Here is a 24,603-nt window from a genome sequence, read left to right on the forward strand (position 1 = left end):
CGGCCACTTGCCCTCCACGCACTGACTCAGAGTTGTGTTGATGTGCGTGTGCGACTAATTTGCTTGATGACACACGGAGGTAGGTCATACCATCAGCTATAAAGCAGGCAGCAAGGGTGACGCATTACACTTCTGGGGGACTGTTGCTGCCCTGTGTTGTTCTCTCTTTGGTTTTTCATTTAGCATTTAACACTGGACTGGATTGTGCCCTTAATTTCTTACTGTCCTATCTGGAGGGACCTGTCCGGTATATTTTTATTTTTTATTTTTATGTTTTTTCTGTAAATTTGGTCGGTTCAATACCACAGTAATTGATTTCCTTGCCACTTGGATGCAGTGGAAGAAAAAAAAAAAAAAGACATTTAGTTCTTTTTCCAATATTTTATTTTTTGCCTAAATATAGTTGAGGGAGCAGAGGTCAGACAGGAAATGTGGAGAGAACGAAGAGTTTTATATGGCTCATAACCGCTTCACTAGTTCACCAGTGCTTTTTAACTTAAAGAAAGAACTAACTTTAATTAAAAAAAAAAAAAAAGCTAAATTATACCCCTGGAGGGTATACCTTTATGTAGGAAGGGTTTGAGTTAAAAATTTTAGCTTTTTTGCTGGGGTCTTGAAAATAACTTTAGGGGTCTTTGCCAGCAGCAGCCTTCATATGACGGCATAGTAGCTAGTCCATACTACTAGAGTATTTTTCTATTCAATCTTGTATAACGATTATATTGCTGGTGACACATGTAGTGGCTCCATCCTCAAAATGTTTTGGTTTTTTTACGAGCTCACACGATCTCGACAGGAGCATGTGGTGAGGTGTAGTCACTGTCGGTGCCATTCCTGTGTGGATGTGGTGCGCGCCCATTGAAAAACGCATTACTGGGGATTGAAATAATGGTTGTTGGCAACATATTAATGACCCCCACAGACACTGCTGCTTTCCACGGGAGCCCAGACCCCTGCCTGATCCCATGTGGCTCCCACATAATTAGAGCCCCGCATGTTGAGACATGAAATACACAGACAATATTACAAGTATATACAAGTGAACAGCTCAGGGAATCAATAGGATGTGAGCATTTGTAATATTTCAAGTTCCTCTGGTTCAAACTCAAACATTTCTTTGGTGGGTGGGGCTGCAGGGGTTGATGTTTGATGTATTTTTAAAAACCCCGCATCCTGCGTGTTCACAGTGTAGTTTGTAGGTGGAATCATTACAGCAACTGTGACTTTCTCAACATGAGGGAGCTGTCTTTGGATAGACTCGACTAAATAATGCATTACCTTTGGCCAACAAAATCATTAATATGCATGTTTTCACGTACACAGCATATGTCAAAAATAAATACACCCACATGCGTTGGCTGTTATTTCCAGAGCCTGAAAAGACAAAATCTTAGTCAGCATCATTGACCGCTGCTATTTTCCCGTCTCCATGCGGGCTGCGTTTGTGATGCAGGCGGATGTCACCTTCGAACGAGTGTGGGCGCACGAGTGTGGGTGTTATTGAAAGAGAAGGGAGAGAGAGAAGCAGACGGTGGGTCCAGTTGTGACAAAAGTGAGTCAGGCGGTGGAAACGGGGCAGGTTGCTGCCTCCCTTCCTGCCTTCCTCCTCCTCCTCCTTCTCCTCCTCCCTCCCTCCCTCCCTCCCTCCCTCTCTCTCTCTCTCTCTGTTACTCTGTGGGGATTTAGTTATTGTGTATTTTCTCTCCTGTTTGGCAGGTAGTTTTTGCCTGATAAATGAGCAGCATTTGAATCGAACAAAGAGAGCAGAGGAAATTGCATTCAACAGTAAAAAAGTTTCTTTAACCTTCCCCTCTCTCCACCCTCACTCCCTTATTTTTATTTTTTTTTATTTTTGCCTCTTCTTCGTTGACACTTTGAGCAGAGTAGGTGACAGTGTTTGGTTATGCGGCTACGGCAGGGAAAACAGAGTTAGGGGGGCATCTTTGTGTCTGGCAAAATGGAAATGTTGAGAACTGGCACTCACGTACTGTACCTGCTCTCAACAGAAGAAAGCTGTAAAAAGCCCTGTTCCTACCAGTGCCAGCAGCGGGCTCATTTTCTCACTGAGACGAAGAAAAAAAGAAATGTCTTTCAACCTGCATCCGCTCCTCTACGCTGAGAACAAGGGAAGCTTTCAGTCTAAGTGGAGTATTCAGGAGAAAGAGCGAGTGAGCGAGAGAGAGAAACGGGGAGGAGGAGGAGGAGGAGGAGGAGGAGGAGGAGGGAAAGTGAACGAGGCAGCGAGCTTGGTTTCGGGAGCCATTTCATCAGTCATTGTGTTGTGAGACGGTCCCACTGCTTGGGCTCAGTGATGCCAACTGTTCAGAGGAAAGCGTCCTGCTGAGTGCTGTCTATGGCTGCCACTCTGAGAAGATTTGAGGCAACATAAAATGGGCAGTTTTACATAATGCTAACCTAATTTTTGTGCCGGAGACAACTTCTCAGCTCTATACTGAAGTCAAACCCCAAAGAAAAGCAGCCACTTAGAGCCATTTGGACCTAATTGTTCTTTTTATAGAGGGACATCGTCAAACCTGCCACGTGATGGGCTCCAGTCAAACACGGGACATTGTTATTGAAAATTGGTTCCCACCACAACAGGTCACCTCCCATTGTGAAAATTATGTTTTGAATAACAGCTCAAGCATTCCGACTGCGTTGTGACCCCGCATCCTTTGTATACTACGTGAGCACTTCTCGCTCCAGATTTCTCTATTCTTATTTAATCACCACTCTCGTCTCTGCAAGAAGGAGTAGGCTGGGGCTGATATAAGTTTTCATCGAATATCGCAGAATGTGCAGGCATATGCAGTATTTTTCAAAATAACAAATACCGAATAGCCGTTCTGTCATTGTTGGGCTTTTATTTTGAAAAGACAATGCGCGTGTGCTAATTGCTCGGGTGAAAGGCAGATTTCTTTACCGCTAAATCCTATCCCTGTAACGTGGCCCCTAAGTCAGAACTAAAAAGGGTCGCCACGCGAGACCTCCATGCAAATCAACCACACCGACAAACACCAGTGTTTCAAAACGCAAAAAAAAAGAAAGAAATGGAAAGCATTCCTGAAAAGGTTAGACGGGGCCCCGTCCGCTCGTCTCTGACTCGTCCTTTTTCAAGGTGAGCTCCCCAGTGCCATCATAATTGAAAATTAAGTATTTGCCGCGGTATAATTAAATGGTGACTTTTGAACTCAAATGAGACCTCAGATGCATATTAAGAGATTAGTGGGGCTCGGATCTGTCCACACACACACACACACACACACATGCAGACACGGACAGTGAAACACACACACTCGCAATGACAAGGTAACAAACGGTGACAGCTTAATTATCACCCTGCCTAAGTCGTTAAAGCACAGCCTCCTACATCACCTTTCGATTTCTACAGCCCATAAGTTCAGGGAATATCCCATTTATTTTTAATTAATATCACATGGCACCATAAAGGTGGTGGTAATGACGAGGGAGAGGGCTTGATGGCTCCTGGGGGAACATTCCGGGGGATCATTGTGTGAACTTTGAGTTTTGGGTGAGGAGGAATCAAAAAAGTTGTTCCTCTCATGGAAGAGATATCTATAAATAAGACTCCATGGATATTCCTCACAAGCTTTCATCCAGCTAGACACGCGTACAAAGGGTTCCTGCACAGCAGCTTAATTGAAACAGATTAGTCAGGGTAACTTGTGGACCATCTTTTGAAAGTGCTGCTCACCATGTAATATTATTTTCATTTACTGACCGCTTGCTACCTAATGTCTCAATTCCAATCACCCGACTCCGCTGAAAACTGTGAAATACTATTATTACTGGCGCTATTATGGATTCCTAATGAGTCATAAATTAAAGCGGAGGATACTTTGATATGTGGAACAGAGAGAAAAATGCCGAAAGGCTTTTTCCCATTTCAACAAATGGAATCATCAATGGAGTTTGGTTATTATAAATCTTTGAGGAACATTAATATAAATATGATTAATGATTATGGATGTAGGCAGAATTATCCATTAGTTTCATTGGGGTTCACTTCATTTCCCTTCTATGGCCTTCCATTTCATTCTTCTCTTTTTCAGATCTTGACTGGCCAAGGAAAGTTTTGCAAAGATCACATACGAAATAAATATTGTAGCGGAGATGCTCGCTGATTTGTTCTGTTTGTTCTGCCATTGATGCGGTATTTTAAGTCTGCGGGTCACTGACAGATGGACTTCAGTCTCATAATAGCATCACTTAACTGGGATCAGCAGGAAACCATAACACTCACATCAATCCCTTTACACAAACTGGGAGGGGATTGTTATGTGTGATGCTTTGAGCTCAGCGGTGGTTTACATTGATTAGCACGCAGTGTCTCCTGCTTAGCCAGAGAGGAGGTCTGCATTTAAAAAAATCACAACAGCTCTTAATCTCAGCTCAGAACAAGGGCAGAGCACAGGCGATCAATAGCATTAGAACGCAGTTCATACTCCCACTTATCTTGTTCTAATTCTGTGATGTAAGAGGAGGGAGAAGAGAGCGAGAAGAATGGGAAACTTGAAAGGACTCAGTGCACAATTCAAGCCAAGTGTCAGCAGGCTGTACGGTGCTGTCTGGAAATGTGTTTCAGTCCACCGCAACTCAGGGAACCCGTAGTGCAGCACAAGACCAGTCGTCCAGAAGAACGTCCCAGCTGACTTCCGCCAGAGACTGAGTGAAATCTTTTGATATCGACTGGATTTTGGACTTAAGTGTTTCTCCCGCGGCTCAGCCTTATTCACTGACTGCACGGGAAATATTTCAATGACATATTACGCTTCATTTTGTATCTCTCGCCTCTGTCCAGTGCTGTATATAACCGCCTGCGCACCAGGGATAAATCACTTCCCAGCCAGCTTATTACATGAAATGAAGGAATTCATCATGGTGACAGTTGGCCGTTGCGAGGCGTTCGCTGTGATTTATCTGGGAGAAACTGATTGATTCATTAACACTGAGTGAACAGTGCTTTGCTTGTGGGGGCAGCGCGGCGCACCTTTGCCGCATGCCGCCGTGCGCGTTGAAGGAGCACATCTCCAGTACGGAGGTCTTAGGCGGGTGTCCCCCCTGTAGCAGCAGACAGGGGGGGGGGCTCTTATGTCGCCAGCTCAGCTCATTACCTGGCCAGCGTAGTCAGTGGCCCAGAGCAGAGAAGGCACTTTGTGGCGAAGAACAGAGAGTTCCTAATTAATTCATCCATATGCCTTCCAACATAATGGAGAATGGCTTCTGATATGACAAGGCACTCTGATTTAAGTTTTTTACTCAGAGACACTGCAAAGTAGAGTGCACAGGCCTTAATTTTATTATTCTGGCTGATGTAAGTCCTACGCTGAGTATTATATGACTATGAATGCCCTTTAGGGTAGAGCGCAGTATATACACTGATCAATAGTCTGAAGCTTTACTTGACTGAGTCGAGACATTTCTATGCCGTTAACTCTCCATGTGCCCTTCAAGGGTCTGTGTGTGCACTTTCATGAGAAAACTGTGTGTCATTTCCAAGGCTGCAATGTGCCTAAAGTGCATGACAAGAGTGATGTGTTTAACAGTGTCTGGTGAGAGAGTTGACGGGTGACTTTATGATGGCAAATTTCAGGGGTTTTTTTTTTTTTATCCCTCCCTGTTGTCTCGGCTCATTATGTCAGTGCTGCGGGAAGCGTGAGTCTCTCCTTCTGTTTAATTGCATTAGTGCGGAAAATCTAATGGTTTCCCTGAAGTTTTGATCTGAGCCAGTGATACTGATTAAAGAGTTTTTCGGGGGCCTTCTTTGCAGCCAGATTGTGCATTAGTAGTTGTGTGATTGAAAGCGTTCAGGTGTTCCAGCAGGGCTGACCCACATTCCTGTTTATCCTCCTGCAAAGAGGAGCAAGTAAATAGCATGGAAAAGTTTTGCTAAACTGTGTCCTTTAAGAAAAGTTTTAGGTAAATGTTGTGACAAGGTCAGGAAGAGACCTAGTCTTGATGAAGAAAGGAGAAAACATGGATGAGTTATATGAGGAGACACTACAGTATGGCAAGCTTGCTGGCTGCAACCTGTTCCATCTGTCTTTTTATCCCACTTCCTGTTCCTCCGTCTCTTTTCATCCTTTTCATCTGCTGCTCTCACAGAGCTGCGACTGGGGATTATTTCCATTATAGATGAATGTATTGATTCATTTCAGGATTAACTAATAAATCACCCCATTGATTACATGTTAAAGCTATAACATTAAAAAAAGAATGTTTTTTGCCATTCCATTTTCAAAGATACTTGATTTAAAAATGATATTCCAGCAACTTCACATTTACATTTGTCAGACCAGCACATGTTTGGTGCTTTTAGCCATGTCATAGCAGTTAGATAAGACAATGTCAGTCTGTCCAACACACTCTGTTGGACAGACTGACATGAATTTCTGCACAGACATTCATTGTCTCCACAGGATGAGCTGTCATCACTTTCCTGACCATTACATCTTTCGTGTAGCACCATCAGCAGGTCGAATTTTGAATTTGTCAGACAATTTGGGTCACGAACAAATCAAAGCAAAACTGATGAATTTTCCCTCAGCCTCAGCTGGCTCATCGCTCTGAAACAGCTGTGACAATCACAGGGAAGTGTCACAGCAATGGCACAACAAATGAAGAGACAGTTCTTCAAGAAATAATATCATTGTCAGGATGAAGCAGAGCGGCACAGAGTGAACACACAGGACTACCGATCTGCAGCCAGATGAACTTCATTTTCGCATGTATGACTAAAAAATAGTAATAGATTAACAAAGATAATACATTGAATGTTTACTGTTTAATCAATTTTCAACATAGTTGAGAACTAATTGCCCATCCATTAACTAACTGATTAGTCAGGTAATCCTTGCAGCTCTATATAACATACGACAGCAACAATGCATTGCACCAAAATATAACACAGACAGTTAAAACAGATTTTAAGGTAAGACAAAGAAAAAACTAAAGTTCAGTTCATTACCTCATCACAAAAATAGGACCCTCGTTACTTACTTGACTTACCTTGTTATGCATTTCTCAATGAGAAACTCTAGTTTATTTCAACCTGAGTCTAATATTCATTGCTTTGGTCATCATTTTGTCGTTTTCAATGCTGGCATGTATATTGTCTGAAACAATTTAGGGCTCCCTTGAAAAAGAGATTTAGTGATTTGAACAGAACATCTTTAAATACAGGTTTCATAATATTAATACGTTTTATTTGGCCTTGACATTGGCCATGTATTCATCAGTAATTGCCAAACACAGGGACGTCATTACTACATTACAAAAAAGCAAGACAAGGACAGAGGCACACTGTTACCAATAGAAATGAGTCCAATATGAAAATTTGACCAGTAAGATCCAGGTAATATGAAACCAGAATTGAACTTTTAGCCACTGATTAAATATAAAAATTTGTCAGCTCGTTCCCTCCCCCCAAAGGCTCAAGTGTAAAAGATGCAGCTGTGCTGCGCGTCGGTACTGTATGTTCAGAGTGAGACCCTCTGGGGTTGGAGAGTACATCACAATCTGCATCTCGCTCTGTTCCTCCGTCTAATCGGAGCCCTCCAGCTGATGACAGCAGAGGTGTGCATGGCTGAGAGGGCGTGCCAGGCTCCTCTCGTGACGTCAACAAAAAGCTGCACAATTCTCAGAAGGCCACATGCCAAATTTGAAGGTGATTAATGAAATTCCAAAGAGAGCAGGAGGGTCTGAAGACATTTCTACTTTCAATAGAGTTGGCATCAGCCTCAGCCACCGCAACTCTGAGAATGAAAGATAGGAGACCTTTAAAACACATTTAAACAAGCTGCCTTTGTGTGCAGCTGAATGAGTCGGTCTGCTCTAAAACACACAGCCGTTTGCTGTTACAAAATGCCATCAGTTGTGAAAATGGATAAATAATAGAGCTCATCCAGAAAAGTCCGCAGTGATAAACACAGGAGTGTCAAAGTACAGTAACTACTGGGGATTTACTCTCCTCTCGATCAACCATCTGTTGCTGAGCCTTGAGAGCTGCACTCTAATTTAATTTGCGTGCGAGAAACAGCTGGCAAGTATTGTTATTGCATTTTCTTCCGTTTAGAGTGCATAGGTGTTGACAGATCAGAGCAATAATGTGAAAATTAATGTACAAATTACCCCGTGATGAAATTAATCAAAAACGCACTCCTTTGCAACAGTGTCAAGCAAAAGACAACCAGTACAACTCCATTAGCTGCCATTTAGAAACATGTACCTGCGCCCCCGCTCAATACCTTCTTTGTATGATAGCCTTAATTGCAATGATTACCGCAACATGTGAGATCTATTTTGAAAGTTTAATTTTTGTGTGTGCGTGCACATTCATAACACACATTGGTTTTTTTCCCCTACCCTTACTGCACGATCTCCATCGTGGCCTGCATGCGGCACATCCCGATATCGATGTTTTGGGGGGTTTTTTAGGGCAGAGGTGCAGTCTTTTTGCAACAGCTGCCAGCCAGTGGGGCCACTGAGCCCAGGTGACCTCTGGCCAGTGACCTGGGGTAATGAGAGCCCTACATGGTGCGATCTGTCCGCTCTGAACACGTCACAGCTCGGTCCGGTCAGATGCTACACGGCCACCGTTTGAGATGTCTCTAATGAGAGAGAGATGTGAGAACAGCAGAAGGCAGGCAGTGAGAAAAGTGAAATGGAGACATTCGAAGACAAGTATAGAGTGAAGGATAGCATCGCACTTAGTTTGTGTGTGTGTGTGTGTGTGTGTGTGTGTGTGTGTGTGTGTGTGTGTGTGTGTGTGTGTGTGTGTGTGTGTGTGTGTACGTGCGTGAGACACAGAGAGGAGTTGATGAGTCTCTAACAAGCAGCTTCATCAGAGTGAGGAATGAGCTGCCAAGCAGGATCTTTCTTTTGACCTACCTTGGCGGGAGCGATGGATGGACAGATGGGTGGATGGATGGATAGATGGATGGATGGATGGAGGGAGACAGAACAGAGAGAGACAGGGAGAGCCGGTGCTGAAGTGCTTTGCAGAGGCTCCTTTCTTCATTGCCCGTCAAGGCAGCTCGTCCGTCTGCCTGGAGACAATCACTTATCTCGCAGCTCTGATCCCACAGTCACGACTTGGAGCACCACACAGTACACAGGCAATGACCAGGGAAATGATGCAGCGCATATGATGGATAAAGAGGGGACAAGCGGTGGCTGCTGCTTTTGGCACCTTCCCAGCCATATCTCATCCCCAGTTGATGGGTTAAGGAGCGGAGTAAGGAGAAAGGGATGTGGGGCATATTTGATCGTACAATCTGGGGATGAAAGGCAGACATCAGCATGGAGAAGTTGTTAATGTGCACCTTTATGTACCTGAAAATTGTGTTTAACCTTATTTCTCCCCTGGATAAAATATTCACTAAATGTCAACACAATTCACTTTTTCCAATATATTTATTTTTTCTTTGAAGGGAGATTTTCTCCGGCTGTTTCCTCCATCTCTCCCTCTCTCTATATATCTGTCTCTCTCTCTCTCTCTCTCGCTCCATCATGGGGCTCAGTGCATCACTTCTTGCATTAGTATGCACACTGAGTGCAGTCACACTTTGATGTGCAGCCACATGATTTCACAGTCCACCCTGGTGGCACAGATCAAATTTACAGGTATGTAGAGGCAAGACTGATGAGGAGATTCAGCTTTTCATTTCATTTCTACGTAAGGCTTTCACAGTTACCAGACAATATAACGCCCAAGGTACACAAACTCTATGTGGATATTGGGTGCTTGTGTTGATACAAGGCTCTAAGAATTCAATCATTTGGTCGTTTTGTCGCCGTAACCTAAACTCACAGGAGAGTTTCAGCAGAAAAGTGCTTGCATGACTGAACTTGTGAACTTTTTTTAAAACGTTTAATTAATTCTTTCCCTTTGTTTCGTCGCGTGTTGGTCTGCATATATAAGAAAGAATGACCTTGAGAATCAGCGTGGGCCCGAGTTCAACGTCCTGATTCTAATCTTTGTAATTAATGTAAGAGCCTGTGTCATTCATTACCGCTGATATTTAATCTCGTAGATGGGGGATAGTTTCTCTGACTGAATCAAGGCATATTTCAATTGCTGATTGATTCCTTTTTCTGCAGAGGATGGCTATGGAAGATGAAGTAATCACTCTCAGTCAAAAAAGAAAAGAGCGAAAGCTAGGCCTTTTTCTTTTCACGGAGCTCCAGCATTCAGTCAGTCAATTCAGCGTGCTCCCAGTGTTAGGCCGTTTGATGAGAAGCCAGCAGGAAGCTTGAAAATGTTTGATTGCAATATTATGTGTGCACACAGAGACAACATGGCATTCTTATAAAAGCACGTTTTAATAAACACTATTGATCCGAAAGTGGTGAAAGTTTGTTGTTGTCCTCGTCTCTGCGGGGATGTGCGATGGCAGCGTGTTAATGATAAACTCGTCAATCAGGTTTATAATGAATCATCTCACATCTCATTGCGGTGGTACGCAGTTCATTTTTCTCTGTTGTGGCCTCAACAATGAAAACAGATGAGACTGAGACTCCTCTCCCACTTGTGTTACCACATCAAGATGTTATCTCCAGCTTAAAAGCTTATCAGGCCGACAGTAATGATATTGAGTGACTGAATTGTGTGTTTTGATGGATATCGCTGTGAGTAATCTGATGCCAAATTGTGTTCCAGTTCTCATAATGTTCCGATTTTAGACTCTGCAAATAACCGCGCTCCCCTTCCCCTCTCATCCGTACCCCCTCCGATTCTGCCCCCCCGCTCCCACCCTAGACTCCCGTCTCGCTTTTAGTCATTTGTCATAGCTGTGATTCTTTCCCACAGGTACAGAAGTAGGTTGAAAACCCATTTTGGTGCTCCGTGACACAAAATAGATTATCATTGTCCGATGTCTATTTGCCCCCTAGTTAATCTGTTTCACATTGTGTGCTGTGCTTTATTTTCAATAGTCTCCATTATGCTCTCTGAACCTGTCTCTGCCTTATGAGGAGGATGATTAGCTTCTACGGTAAAGAAAACACCACTGAGGATGGGGAAAAATTAATTGTGAATACTTCTTTCATCAGATCATTTTACACACAATCGTGGCTCCAATTAAATTTAATTATGTTTTGAGGTCGTATGGAAAGGGTTTGTGATGCGTTTTTGCGGGGCAACTTAAGACCAGGGTATGCAGAAAAATAACTTGTAGTTCAGAAACATTGGAAGTGTTTCAACCTGATCTGAATGGCCACACTCAAAAGCGGGGTGACCCTGTTTTGGGGGCCATTTTCCTCTGACGTTGGCTCAGGGTGGAAAGCTTTTCTCCACCCTGAGCCAACGTAATCAACATAATCTCATGCTGCCGTGGTGCAGGTTGCAGGTCGTAAACGTAAGGAATCTGATACATTGTTGTCGTTTCATCACTGGATCATACTAAGTCAAAGTATCTGATGGTAGAAAAATTTAGATAATCTCATAGTATATAATGTAAATCATATTGGAAAGTACTGCAAGCGCTGCAGATTTCTATTCTGAAAAAGTCCACCAATGAAATTAGAAGACCCAATGACAAACGACCGTTGTCTCAGATAAACAACCCCTGTGCCCTTTGATTGATCCACAGATTCATCTAATGAGGGGGGAAATGTGAAAGGCAGGTCTGAAAATCTTCTGTCGCCCGTTCACCTTAAATAGAACTTCTTCAGCCGTGATGAATCGCAGCTTTTTATGACAGCCTCACGCTCCTGTCCTCTTCTTAGTCCGCACACACTCTTGTCCTTGTTGCTATCAAGAGCAAGGTCAGCTGCTAAATGCCACATCTGACATCGTTACTCCGCATTGTCAAACAGGAGAGAAGTGTTTAGCACATTGATTTTTCCTGGGAATGTGATCAATGTGCCGCCATACAATTATCATCTCGTGAATGCGTCATTTAAAAGCCAATATCCGCTTTAATAAGGTGCTTAGTGGGAAACTCTGTCATATACATGTCAGGCAGCGACACTGGACCTAAATAGAGGATACAGACGGTGAATCACAGAACATGTGCACGAGCTGTGGGCTGTTGTTAACAGATCTTTTGACACGTCTGTAGGTGTAGTTAGCGAGACAATAAAGCATACTGTGCATGCAGGGACAGGACTGCTTTGGATCAACCAGTTTCGGGGCAAAAAAGGGTCCCTTTAAACAGCTTTCAAGCCACATTCAGCCTGGAGATATGTGTGCTGCTGATGCATTTAAAATGCTGTTTGTGCATGCATATATTTACAATAAAATGAATGAATTAATGAATACATGAATGAATAAGAGTGAACATTAACAAACATAAATGATATGTAGCCCACTGCCTTAATGCGAACAGGCAGCATTAAAACATGCAAACATTCCAGTGAGGGGGATTTGAGCCTATTAACATTTATTGCATATGGGGCCCAGTAATGCAAAACCATGCAGCTCCCTGATTGCTCAGCTTCGCAGAAAGTGAGCAGATTACTTCCACAGCAAAGTGCCATTTTCTCTACATACACTACTCTGGGAATTTTTGGACGCATCCATAATTTGATGTTAAGTGCCTGCTGATGCATTATGCATATTCGTAATGCATTGTGTGTGATCGAGGCGGACCTCGCCTGAGCCTGAAACAGCACGCCGCTCCAGACCACACACACGCAGAAGCCGCGGTATGGCATGTTTGCTGGTTGAGACAGCCGCCATCACTGCATCACACCTCCTCCGATGTGTCAGTCTGCGTCGCACAATATTCAAAATAGACCTTCGACCAGACAGAAGCTCTGATGCGTCTGACCCGACAATACTATAACGCATTTCATAGCTTTATTTTTAGACATTCTTAGAACTTGTTTTTTTTTTTTCCCTTTCCTCTTCGAAAAGGTGAACTGAAATGCATGGTCTGTTTTGAGGCTATTTTCCAGGGCTCACAGCTTTCAATTGTTTTCCACCAAGGAATGTCACTTTTTGAAGGCTGCTCTACGGTGCCGTTCAACAAAAACGGCAGCTCTGTGATTTTGAATGGACAATTTAGTTTCTCATTTCGCTATCCGGCTCTCATTTAGAGCGAGCAGTGACCTGTGTCATATGGACACTGGATAGAGGTCAGGCACCGCCAACTGTACTGCAGGGTGCAGTAAAACACACAGACGTGCAGCCGTGGCCGCTTCTACACCGATTGGATCCCATGGTCGTGTTGGCTTATAATGACACACACACAAACACACACACACACACACACACACACACACAGCAGCAGCAGTAGAGAAGAATAAAGTAAGAAACAAGAAGTCATAAATAGAAGTTTGCTGACTTTATTTAATGCACCTCTTTATATGGCCGTGACAGCATATAGTAAATTCTGTACAATATTGTTCCTGGCACTGCTCTACACTATTTCTGGCTTCACCCTCCTGTCATGGTAATAAGATAAGTGGGATGTTAGTGAAGGGACACGAGCCATCTCGCCCCTTTACTGCAGGTTTTTATTTTGATACCGCATTTAAAATGCAATGAAGTCCTCCTCCATACAAATATAACTGCCATACGCATAAAAGAGTATCCAACAAAGTTCTCCTTACACCTGAAAGACCACAGAAGTAGGTTACATCCTGCATATATTTACCATAATCACCCCACCCCCCACCCCTGCACCATTCGTCTCTAAGGTAACTTCTGAGAACTTTTAATGTGTTTTCTCCAAAGCGTTGTTTTTCAGTTTTTTTTTTTTCTTTCACCTGACAGCTATTAGTTTTCATCGCCTTTCTGAACAGCCATGTGGGTAATAAAGGCTCGAATTGACATTTAAGCTATAATGGTTGTATCGCCCTTCCCCTCGCTGGGCTTGAGCTTGGCAGTGGGTCTTCTTGCGGCGGGGCTGAGTGCATGACACGGAGAGTTATATATGCCAGGGCATTACAGAACCCTTCTTAATCCGGTTTGTCACGCTGCTCCCTCTGGACTGGGGTAATTTCATGGTGCTGAACTGGTATTGATAGAGCCTCGGTAAATGAGGCACGCAGCAATCGTTAACTTTAATAACCATAAAGATGTGAGCATTGGAGTCATACAGGCCCACGAGAGGAAACCCATACAGGTGATTAAGAATCGACCAGGGCCGTGGCCAGCAGCACCTTGCATCTCTTATTTGTACTAATGGAATTACCTGTTAAAGATGTCAAGACTGTTACCCCCGATGGTGCAATCACTGCACTGTTTTCCCTATTCAGTAAACCGGAGGCTTCTTCCATGTTCCCTTTCATGAAGAACACATGTTTAAAGCAAGGTGTATGCTAAGATCTTTCAAGATTTGTAAGATTCTTTCTTTTCATTAAAGGGCTACTTCACCAAATGTACACAAAAGTGTGTTTAAGAGTATTACACAAACTACACATTTGAGAAAAGTAGTATAAAGCCTTTAGTGGCTCCACGAGAAGATGCATATGATCTTAGAATTTGCCTCCAGTGATGTCATGCAGTGCTTAAGTTGCATTGTGGGTGATGTTGGTCTAGGAATGCACTTGCTGTAGTCATTATGGACAGTTTAAAAACAAATGATCAGAATCGATACAGCAGAACCAGGGGTATCGCCTTTTTTATTCCACACATTCTTTTTCTTCTTTTCAAAACCTGGCACCTACATCGCCCACAATGCAACGTCACCACTGAGTGACGTCACTGGAGGCACTTTATCAGATTACATGTAGCTTCCTCTGGAGAAACTGAAGGCTTAACGCCACTTAAACGTACTATTTTTAACATATGCATTTGCAGTCCCAGAGACCTGTAAACACAGTCTTACTGTTCCCCTTTAATCAAACCCATTCATTGTGGGTTTCTGTCAGTTGGACCCACCATAACTGAGCAGTATTCAGTATTCTGTGAGACTATCGCTAGATTCAGAAATAAGCCATACCAGCAGAGGGGTAAAAAAACAACATTGATTCGTGTGACTCCAGTATAGCTGGGTCAGTGGTTCCTGTCAGTCAGCCTGAGCTCTAGAGTATCTTTCTCTCGTATCCCCTCTCCCCCTCTCCTCCTACTCCCCCCCCCCCCCCCTCTCCTCCTACTCCCCCCCCCCCCCCCCCCCAAGGTTTGTGGTAGCTCCAGGCACTACTATAGCTGCTATGTCCACTTGTTTGTCTACTCCCATTACTGTGGGTGATGCTGCCTCAGGAAGAAAGTGAAATCCAGGCCACGAAGGGGTCAGGGAGAAACCAGCCTGAAGCCTTCGCACTGGCTGAGGTCAGACAACCCATACGGATCACTGCAACAGGGTGCTGATGGGCACTTGATAAACAGTGAATCCACTCCATCCCCTGATGCAGCAGTGACACACGGGTCAAAAGGTTTTTAGATTGGATAAACAACAGTTAACGATGCCAGAGATTAATTTGTTTGTTGTTCTTTGAGACCGCAGCCGGCACAATAAAACGTCCCAGAGCTCATATTCCTCCCACTTCTTTTTTAGATGCGTTTAGATTTGAATGGTGCGAGCTCCCCTGCTCCTTGAGGCTACCTTTTTATTATTCATCGGCGGGAGTCAGCTCTCTGAGAAAGGGCTTCCGAGTGAGAGCAAGTGGCCAGGGCTCAAGCCTTAGTGGACGATTTACTCTCCAGGGCCTGGAGAGCCTCAGTAGTCTATGTCAAAACCACAAGAGGAATGGTGTCTTTTTGTGCTTTTACCAACAAAGGGCTCTTCCTCATGTATAAGAGACGTAGTCAGTGTCCATGTTAACACCTCCAGTTAGTGACACGCATAACAGCATATCTCTAATGTGGCATGTACAGGGGAATATGCACTATGCATGCAGGCACCCTCTCTCAACTTCACACGTCTCCCTCATAGTCCGCAAGGCGTGATTCAGGAAGCATTAGCAGCATCATGGAAATGCAGCAGTGAGGTCTAATTCTACTCCTCCCAGGGATTTCTCTTCACGCACACTGTTCATATAAGATGCTCCTGTTCCAGCAGCAGAGGAATTTGAGCGGTAAATTAGGGTTGTGTAATTTCTGATAAAATATAGAAACGGTATCAGTTGCCAAGAGGAAGGACATGAAAAGTTGTTCCCTGGCACTGCCTCTGAGGCCTCCGTTTGGAATCCACTCGGCGGTGCTTTGTAGCATGTTTAAACATTATCCTAAGTAATCAGGGGGAGTGTTCATGAAGCTCCAACTTGATGTTTAAGTAATGAAAAGCTAAATTCTGATGAGCATCATTAAACATATATGCAGTGGGACAGCTGGCCCACAGCCACTTTGATGCCTTTGCTTCTTGAAACAGATCATTAATATCCCCCCACCCCCCTCGAATCTGAAAACCTAATCGTGACAAACAGAATAGAGCTTTTTTCATTTTTGGCATATCTGACAACTTTTTAATCAGATTCATTTTACTATGTTTAAAACTGTGCATCACAAGTCATGAAAAAGGGTCATTTTCCATTATGCATGATTTCACAGAAAAGGAAAGTTGATGGGAGAAAAAAACTCAATAAACAATCTGCTGCTTAAAAAAAACTTTGTGGGGGCTGGAATTGACTTCTCTGGCACGCAGTACAAAGTAACTTTGTTCGCTTGTAAAAAAAAGAAAAAAAGAAAAGGCATTTGGCTACTGTGAGTGTTTGTCTTCCAAATGTGCATCATTTTCAGCAATAATTTGAAATGCGGCTCTCACTCTGCTGCTTGAATGAGAACGGACTGTCAAATTTACATTTCTTAGCTCTAGGCATGTCTACATTTATTTACTGACAATGGGAGCCATAATTCCCGTCGCCACCTGAGATGTGTAAATTGACAATTAGAAGTAGTGAGACGGCGGAAAGCTGTCAGTTACACAGAAGCACTGGGGAACAACAACGAGCCCACTGAAGAAAGGAGGAACTGTGCAGAAAGATGGACTGCGGTTGACGCAGCAGCTGCCTGTCTGGCAAAACAAAACAGGCACTACAGCATGCAGGCGGAAACGTCTCATTTTCAACCGAGTGTGTACTGATTAAGTTGTTATGACGAGTCCTTGAGAGGCTTAAGTTTTCCCGGGTGCTGTGTTCCTTCCCTCGGCCATATGTCATTACTTAATAACCGCAGCAGTGAGAGAAGCAGTGTTAGGGAGAAGGGGGAGGTGACAGAAATGCTTGCTGATGGCGAGCCAGTGATTACAGCTCTTGGCCACTCTGCATAGATTATAGCTGTTGTCGCTGAAGCTGAGCCAAGGTGTAGTCAGAGGGTGTTCTGTGTTTGTTTGTCTCTTTGTGTTGACATGTCATGAGCACCTGCATTTATCTCCGTATCAAAAAATTGCCAGACGCAGCAAGATCAGAAAGAAATTGGCTGGCAGTAGAGTGCGTTCCTTGTCACAAAGCAGATAAAAAGAAACTGTCGCTTTCACTCCTCTGAGCCGGGAGTCTTCGGTTGAACAAACTGTCACGGGTTTGTTACTCTGACCTTGAGTTCATGTACAGAAATAATGCAGCCCGTCATGGACTGTGTGTTGTCGCTCTTGGTGACCCATCCCTCTACAGCAGCAAAACACAAGCCCCCAGTAAGTTAACTTGAGCTAACGAAACACTGTTGAGGGTTAATTAAATCCTGACACCGCCAGTGCTTTAATTTACTGCTAATGCAGTCAGAACATTTTCTGCTGCTGTCGCGTTAAAAGCACTAAACCGGTGAAAAACAAGCTGAGTTCTGTTGTGAATTAGTCACAGGAAGGGCATGCGGTTGACAGTGAGTCTAGCATTTATTACTATTTTCATCAAAAATGTCGGGTTTTGCCATTATTTGACAGTGGATCAGTTTGAAATATTGCAAATATCAGTTTTGTAAAGTTCATGGGAGTCACTGAACAAGAAGGAGCAGCCACAGTCAGCTACAGCTGAGAGGATGCACACCTTCAACTTCTCAGTGATTTAACCAACTCCTTTCCTCTTTGACAAAAAATCCTCTGACGTCGTCTTGTCTGTCAGCTACCGTTAAGGTTTTGACTCACCACGTTGGCGCTTGTCGGGACAGTCGGTTAGCGTCCATGGCTCTAGTCGGTGTTGTGTGTTGGCACCGGTCAGGCGCTTTTGGCCTAACGGGCATACAGAACAGGCAGAAGCTCATCGGTGAGAGAAATCAAAAAATTTTGCTGTAGTATCCATGATCTCACTCATTTAGCAAGGCCTCTTCAAATGTCTCTCCTCTGCCTCTTCACAAGTGCCATTTGCAACTTTCATCAAACACATACTCGATTAGAAGCAGCTATATTAAGAAAATAAATAAATAAACATTTGTCATGTATTTGCAGAGAGGTATTTCCTTTCAGGAAGACGCAGAATGTACACGCTTGTTGTCCACAGGCTAAAGTCTTTGCGGTGTGTTCAGAAGCAGCTTTTTGGCCAGGACACAGGAGACACCACGTGACGCAAATCTTCTGCCATTCTTGTAGCTAGTTTTTCCTTGTCAGTTTGGTTTCTCTGAGCCTTTACTCTCGTCACGTGAGAAGTGAAATGTGACTCAGCTACTCTCTTATTGCTGTTGCTTTGGTACGGAGCCGACACTTTCCGTTTTGTAATTGTAGCGTCCATCAAGCATTGATTAAAAAAAGAGCAAACGACAGGGCAACATACAGGCTAACGCTAAAAGTCACACTTTAAACAGACTTAAACATGCAAACCATGCAACATTAAAGCTACAAAGAACCCATTATACATATGGATCACACAAGAGTAACACGTAAAACACTTCCCTCACTTTTTCAAATGTAATCTCGAGAAAATACTTTAATATGTAAGTGTAAAAGGTTTCTTTTGACGTTTGTAAATCTCAAACTCTCAGCTCTCCGTTGAACAGACTCTAACATGAAGTATGTCTCGGGCTTCCGTCCGTTCTCCCCCTATCTATCTCCACATTTTACAGCCTCACCTCATTAACAGCTCCTAATTGGCCGTTGGGCTAAGCCGAAAACAATGAAGCATTGATTTCCTTAAACATAATCACCTCGTCCAGTCATTTAATGGCTGCTGTCACTGTGGGCCGCCGAGAGAAAAATGGCCAGTCAGTGGTCCCATCGATGCCCTTCACCTCCCCTCACCAAAGGCTAGAGTGCACTGCCACCCACTCCATCTTAGCAGGTTGGTTTAACCCCTTTAGCCGCCTGACAGGCTCCAAGCACTGCATCCATCACAACCTGCAGTCACGTCTCAAGTTGTTGTAATCCCACATTGCACTTTAATGCACACACAGCTACTGTTGTGCAGTTGGCAGAAAGCATATAGACTGGAATGCCACAGAGTACTATACGCATTAATGCACAAACAGTCTGATAGAGGCACAGATGCACACACACCAACTCCGACACAGATAATGGATGGTCATTTACCCGGCCAACTACCTGAATGGGATTACATCTAGTCCAAGTGACCATTTGTCGTCTAAGTGTCTCCTGTGACCGACCCAGTAGAGTCATCGTGAAGCCATTTACTGGGCTCTCTCCTCCACCGACCAGATGGTTCATCGTGATCACGCTAATGTCCACCTGGCTGATGGCTAGACCTCACCCCATGGCTGATACACACACATCATCATGTGCTTATGTACGTGTGCGTGTGTTAGGGATAATCCTGAATTCTGATGACAGTGATTATTACGATGAGCTGTCCAAATTTTTCGCGTTCGGTCTGAAGTCTAAAAGTAAAACACAGCAGCGTTGTACAAAAGGATAGCTTGTCCTCCAGATCAGCATTTTTTTTAAAGCCTCTCTCGACAAACCATGTATCCTTTAAATTTGCTGATTATTTTTTAGAAAATGGTGCCATATTTTTGTACAGTAAATCATTGAACGTGCCTGACGGGCAACCATCCCTTTTCATCTCTTTCTGCTGACAGCGGCTCAATACTGGCGTCATTTACTGCCCGTTGTCATTGCTCTGTTAGTTTAGACTTACTGTAATTCAGAAGAAATCTTACATTTACAGTGCAAATGGAACGTAATTGAATGTGTTCATGGTTCTGTTTTGACCTCATTTTGAAAAAGCTGTCAAGGTGGCAGGTGGCACATCCCTGAGTCCTTGTCCACAATTCCAATTGATGATATCTGGCATCTTCTGGTACATGTTTTACATGATTAAGAAAACATCTGTCCAGCTCAGTTATGCACCAAAGGCTGTGTTCTGCCTATTTAGATTCTGCCATATTTTACATGTTTTATTTCTGATTATGATATCATTTGATCTTGAATAGTCTTATTAAACAGCTATATTACGATATACTTGAGATTTTATCTAAAATATGGCCCAATAGGCAGAATATTCCCTTTGTAGAAATTCATTTTCAATATCAGATAAAAGATGTACAAGAAAAATAATATTACAACTGGTTAAAAGAAGCACAGCTGTAACACACAGTTATTCCAGAATCACTTTTTATACCATTGATGCACTGTGGCCACTGCAGTAACTCCTTCAAAATAATGAATGATTTTCACTTCTTTAAGACTAAACACAAACTTATAACTTATGTGAACTTATGTGTGAATACTTTTACAACTGTATGAGCATTTACAAAATATGGTCCGTTTTGGGACTTGAGTGTCTCTGACTAAAGCTCGCAATTTTTTAATATTTGATGCATAAACTTGCCTCTGTAAAAGTCCCACTGAGGAAATGAATCCAAAGTCACAGATCAGGACAAGTCACATTGCATTCAAGCCAGTGACGTGAATATGACAGGGGTTGTCTTTTATTGTCCCTTGTCACATGTTTGCTGGTCGCCCCCCGGTAGTGCTAACCTGTAAATCGGGCACTGAAACTAGCCGGGGGGATTGAACCCGATTCAGTATTCTGCGATGCAACGTAAAGTCCTCACTTATTCAGAGATCTGCTTTGACTTGAAAGCAAGTCTGCAGGTCAGGAAGCTGTCAGTAAAATATTCAACAAGCCAACACATTGTGGGGTTTGGGGTTTTAGAACACTCAAGGGATTTTTCTCCTCACTTTTATGGTCTGTGTTCTGCCTCCTCGTGCCCAGAAATATCCAACAACAAGCGCTGAGAGAGTGACATTAATACTGCACGACAGCACGGTCCAGCAGGACTGCAAATGTTTGCCTTTTAATCCAGGACTCGACGGCCTTTGGTCTGGCTGCGGCAGACATTGATGGGAATGGGAGAAGAAAACTGTTGCCAAACTTGTCGAGGCTGCTGGGAGCTCAGTTCCGTAATTCATGACCCAAGCCATTTCAAACATTTGCACAGCCAGCCCCGGCTAGAGAAACACACACCGGTTGTTGTCATGCCAGTGGAGGCAAATGCATCCTCTCAGTGCAGCAGGATGTTCTCTTTGGAAGCTGGTTCGGCCGAGTGAGATAAGGCTGAAACAAGATGAAATGTGGCATTTGGTTGTCTTAATTTCTATGTGCACCCTACCCATTCTGTGGATTGGAGAGAAAAAGGTGTCCTCCCCTCTCCTCTCCTCTCCTGCTCTCTCTCCTCTCCTCTCCTCTCTTCTCCTCTCCTCTCTTCTCCTCTCCTCTGTCCGGGGATGAGCTCCAGTTTAATTGTTGGACGCTGGTGTCTGTTGCGGGTGGCTGTCACGGGAAGATAAAGAGTTTTTCCTGGGGCGTAAGGAAAGGGGAGAGCGGTGATGGAGGGCCTCTCTCCTGCAGCTCCGCTGGCTGCATTAGCCCCACGCTTTATAATTGTGTGAAGGGGGCACTTCCAGTGGCTCCCTCATTACTCACTGGCATGGTCAGTCCCTGGCAGCCAGACACACCTTGTCCTCTAGCTCTCTCGCTCTCTCTGCCCGTCTCTCTCATTTCAGGATGTCCCTCAGCTCCATCACCCCCTTTCCCTCCCCTGGGCAATCTCCCCTATTGTTATTTTGACCCAGTACCGCCACCGGCACATATCGCCTTCTCTTTTCACAGAATTTGTTTGACATCCTCTTTTGTCAGAGCGGGACCTATTGTACAGGGTTTGCTCTGACTGATGTCACCTATTCTTCGGAATTAATGCTTTGGTGCAGTGTAGCCTTCGACTGCATGGGCCCAGTCATGTGACTCCAAAGCGTCAGCCATCACAGTGCTTGAGTGAGGCCTGTGACTGCGTGGTCTTCACTGGAGAAGCTTGGACAAAAGATTCATCCTTTATAATCGTATCGACGACATATGGACGCAATCACGGATACAAAGGCAGGCGCATTAATACATAACGAGTGCATGATGTGATCTTCATCATGGGCTGATTGGTATGGAGTGAGGACAGCCATCACCGAGTGCGAGGCAATTAGATGACATAATTGAGATGCCTAGAGGGCCAATTTGTTACACATACTTACAGAGGAAGTGCCCACTGATTGTATTGCAGTGTGCCTCACATGGTGTAATGTGAGGCAGTCGAGATTCCTGAAACCTATCTTTCAATCGCATTACGGCTGCTCTTTTGCATTTTTTTATGTTGATAGAAAAAAAAAAAACATGTGCATTCAGATGATGAAACCTTTCTGTGTAGTTGCTTCACTTCATGTCGTTTGTGTGTTAATCGCTCTGTGTCATGTACTGACCGTCTGTGTCTGTGTCTGTCTGCAGAGGGAGGTACGTGCGAGGTGATCGCCGCCCACCGATGCTGTAACAAGAATCGCATTGAGGAGCGTTCCCAGACAGTCAAGTGCTCCTGTTTACCGGGGAAAGTTGCCGGGACGACACGCAACAAACCCTCCTGTGTGGATGGTGAGTCAGCCTGAGTGTTTTAACATTGTGTATTTATTACTGGAGGCTCTAGTAAATCCATATCTGTCTGAAACCCGTTGTACTCAGCCTCTAACGCTGAAAATTATGAGCAGATTGCATCCAATATGCCCACATTCAGTGGCAGACCTTGTACAACTTTTATTTGCCATTATTACGATCTTTCCCCAACCCTGTCTTTACCATAGTTGCAAGGCATATATATTATTAAAAGAAAGAGTTTAAATGACATTGGCCTCGGACGTAAATAAACAAAAGTTTGAGTTCTGGAATCCAGGGTTTTGCACAGTCATCATCATTAATGTTTTTTAAGTTAGTTTAGTAACAATGTTTTTTTGTTCATTTCTAGTATAAAATAAGGTTTTCAAGTCACACTGTCGTGAAACAAAAAAGGATATGACATTGCAAAAGAAGGTCATCTAAATAAGAATAATGTTTTAGCTAAATTACATTCAATCAGAATGCAGTTCTGAAATAGAGAAAAAATGCATATTAACACACTGGAGGTCACTGCATATCTCTGCCGAGTTTAGTCACTTATAGTATAACTTTGACCCCTTTTTACAATTTAATTTTTACAAAAGAGCTTCCTCAGAGATTCATCCTGCCTTGGAGCAGCTATCCACATGATATATGTGGTATAGACTAACCTAACCTCTGAGCATGTCAGCTGCCTTATCGGTACTTAGCATGTGCAACTCTCAACAGAGACGAGATAGAGGCAAATGTCTCCCTCTGTAGCTCCTTCCATTATCCGCTCCTGAAAAGGCGATGTGTCTAATTCATGATGTTATTGTTTGAGACTTTTTAAAAACAAGTCAAATTGTCTTCTGGACGTGTTCCGATCTATTGCTTTCTACTGTTCCCTGTTTTTCCGGCGTGTTTGTGATGACTAACGTGACACACAACGGGGGAAAAACAGAAAGGCAAACTCATCTCATGACGCCTCCTTTTAGCAGGTTTATCCACATTTTAAAAAAGCATGACGCTTATTTTGCTATACAAGTGGTATTATAGTGTAAAAGTACAAGTAAACCTATAGTCAAACTCTTACTGAGGTTAAAGTACAAAAGTATTAGCATCGAAATCTTGTCTTGATGAGGTTCTCATGATACAGAATGGCTTAGCTCAGAATAAAAGGTATGATATGACAGGATTATAATTATTGATGCATTATGTGTACATCACTTTAATAGTGCAGTCGATAAATGTGGAACTAATTTGAAATACTTTATATACTGCTGTGTGGATTAATCTATAATAATATATCATGATTTTGAGTTGTTTTATATTTTTCAATCTAAATATGATAAGTAAGTAAGTAAAGCTGTCAGATAAGTGTTATGGAGTAAAAGCATGATATGTAGTGCAGTAGAATAATAAAGTAGCATAAAATGTAAATACTGAAACAAACTACAAGTAGCTCAACATTGTACTTCAGTACTGTGAGTAAATGTACTCAGTTACTTCTGTAACACTGTTCCAAGGTGTGATTTGAACTCATCAGCTATGAGTGCATGTATTCTTTAATAAACAACTCCAACTGAGCTGTACATCATATTACAGTACATCTTTCTCTATCATGTAAAAAAAAAAATACATTGAAACATTGAGAACCCGGTGGTGCCATGATGCTGGGCATCATGGGAGATGATCCAGTTGGGCTGTTGAACACCTGAGTGGGGAGCACGTTGCAGATAACATCGCCTACGGCAGCTCAGGCTGATGGAAATGAATAACTAATAAACACAAGTCAGGGAAGCTCCAGGCTAGTGCACCTGAATTACCTCAGCTGAGAAAAACAATCAGGCACAGGCAGCTCCACCGAGGGGGGGAAAAAAAGCCGACAGGAAGTCACAAGTCTACTGAGACAGAACTGCGATG

General features: G+C 43.4%; 1 protein-coding gene across 4 annotated transcripts in view; it reads left to right on the forward strand.

Annotated features, from left to right (window-relative positions):
* tafa1b (TAFA chemokine like family member 1b) overlaps positions 1–24,603 on the forward strand; it is a 123,109-nt gene that overhangs the window by 76,951 nt on the left and 21,555 nt on the right. For all 4 annotated transcript variants that reach the window (XR_003984478.1, XR_003984477.1, XM_030421394.1 and 1 more), the window contains exon 3: positions 22,561–22,701. Coding sequence is in view for 2 of the 4 variants with exons in the window: in XM_030421394.1 (XP_030277254.1) it covers positions 22,561–22,701 (141 nt within the window). In the remaining 2 variants the exon portion in view is untranslated. The remainder of the gene's footprint in view (positions 1–22,560; positions 22,702–24,603) is intronic.

The sequence above is a fragment of the Sparus aurata genome, chromosome 6 (genome assembly GCF_900880675.1).
Source record: "Sparus aurata chromosome 6, fSpaAur1.1, whole genome shotgun sequence".
Classification (NCBI taxonomy): Eukaryota; Metazoa; Chordata; class Actinopteri; order Spariformes; family Sparidae; genus Sparus; species Sparus aurata.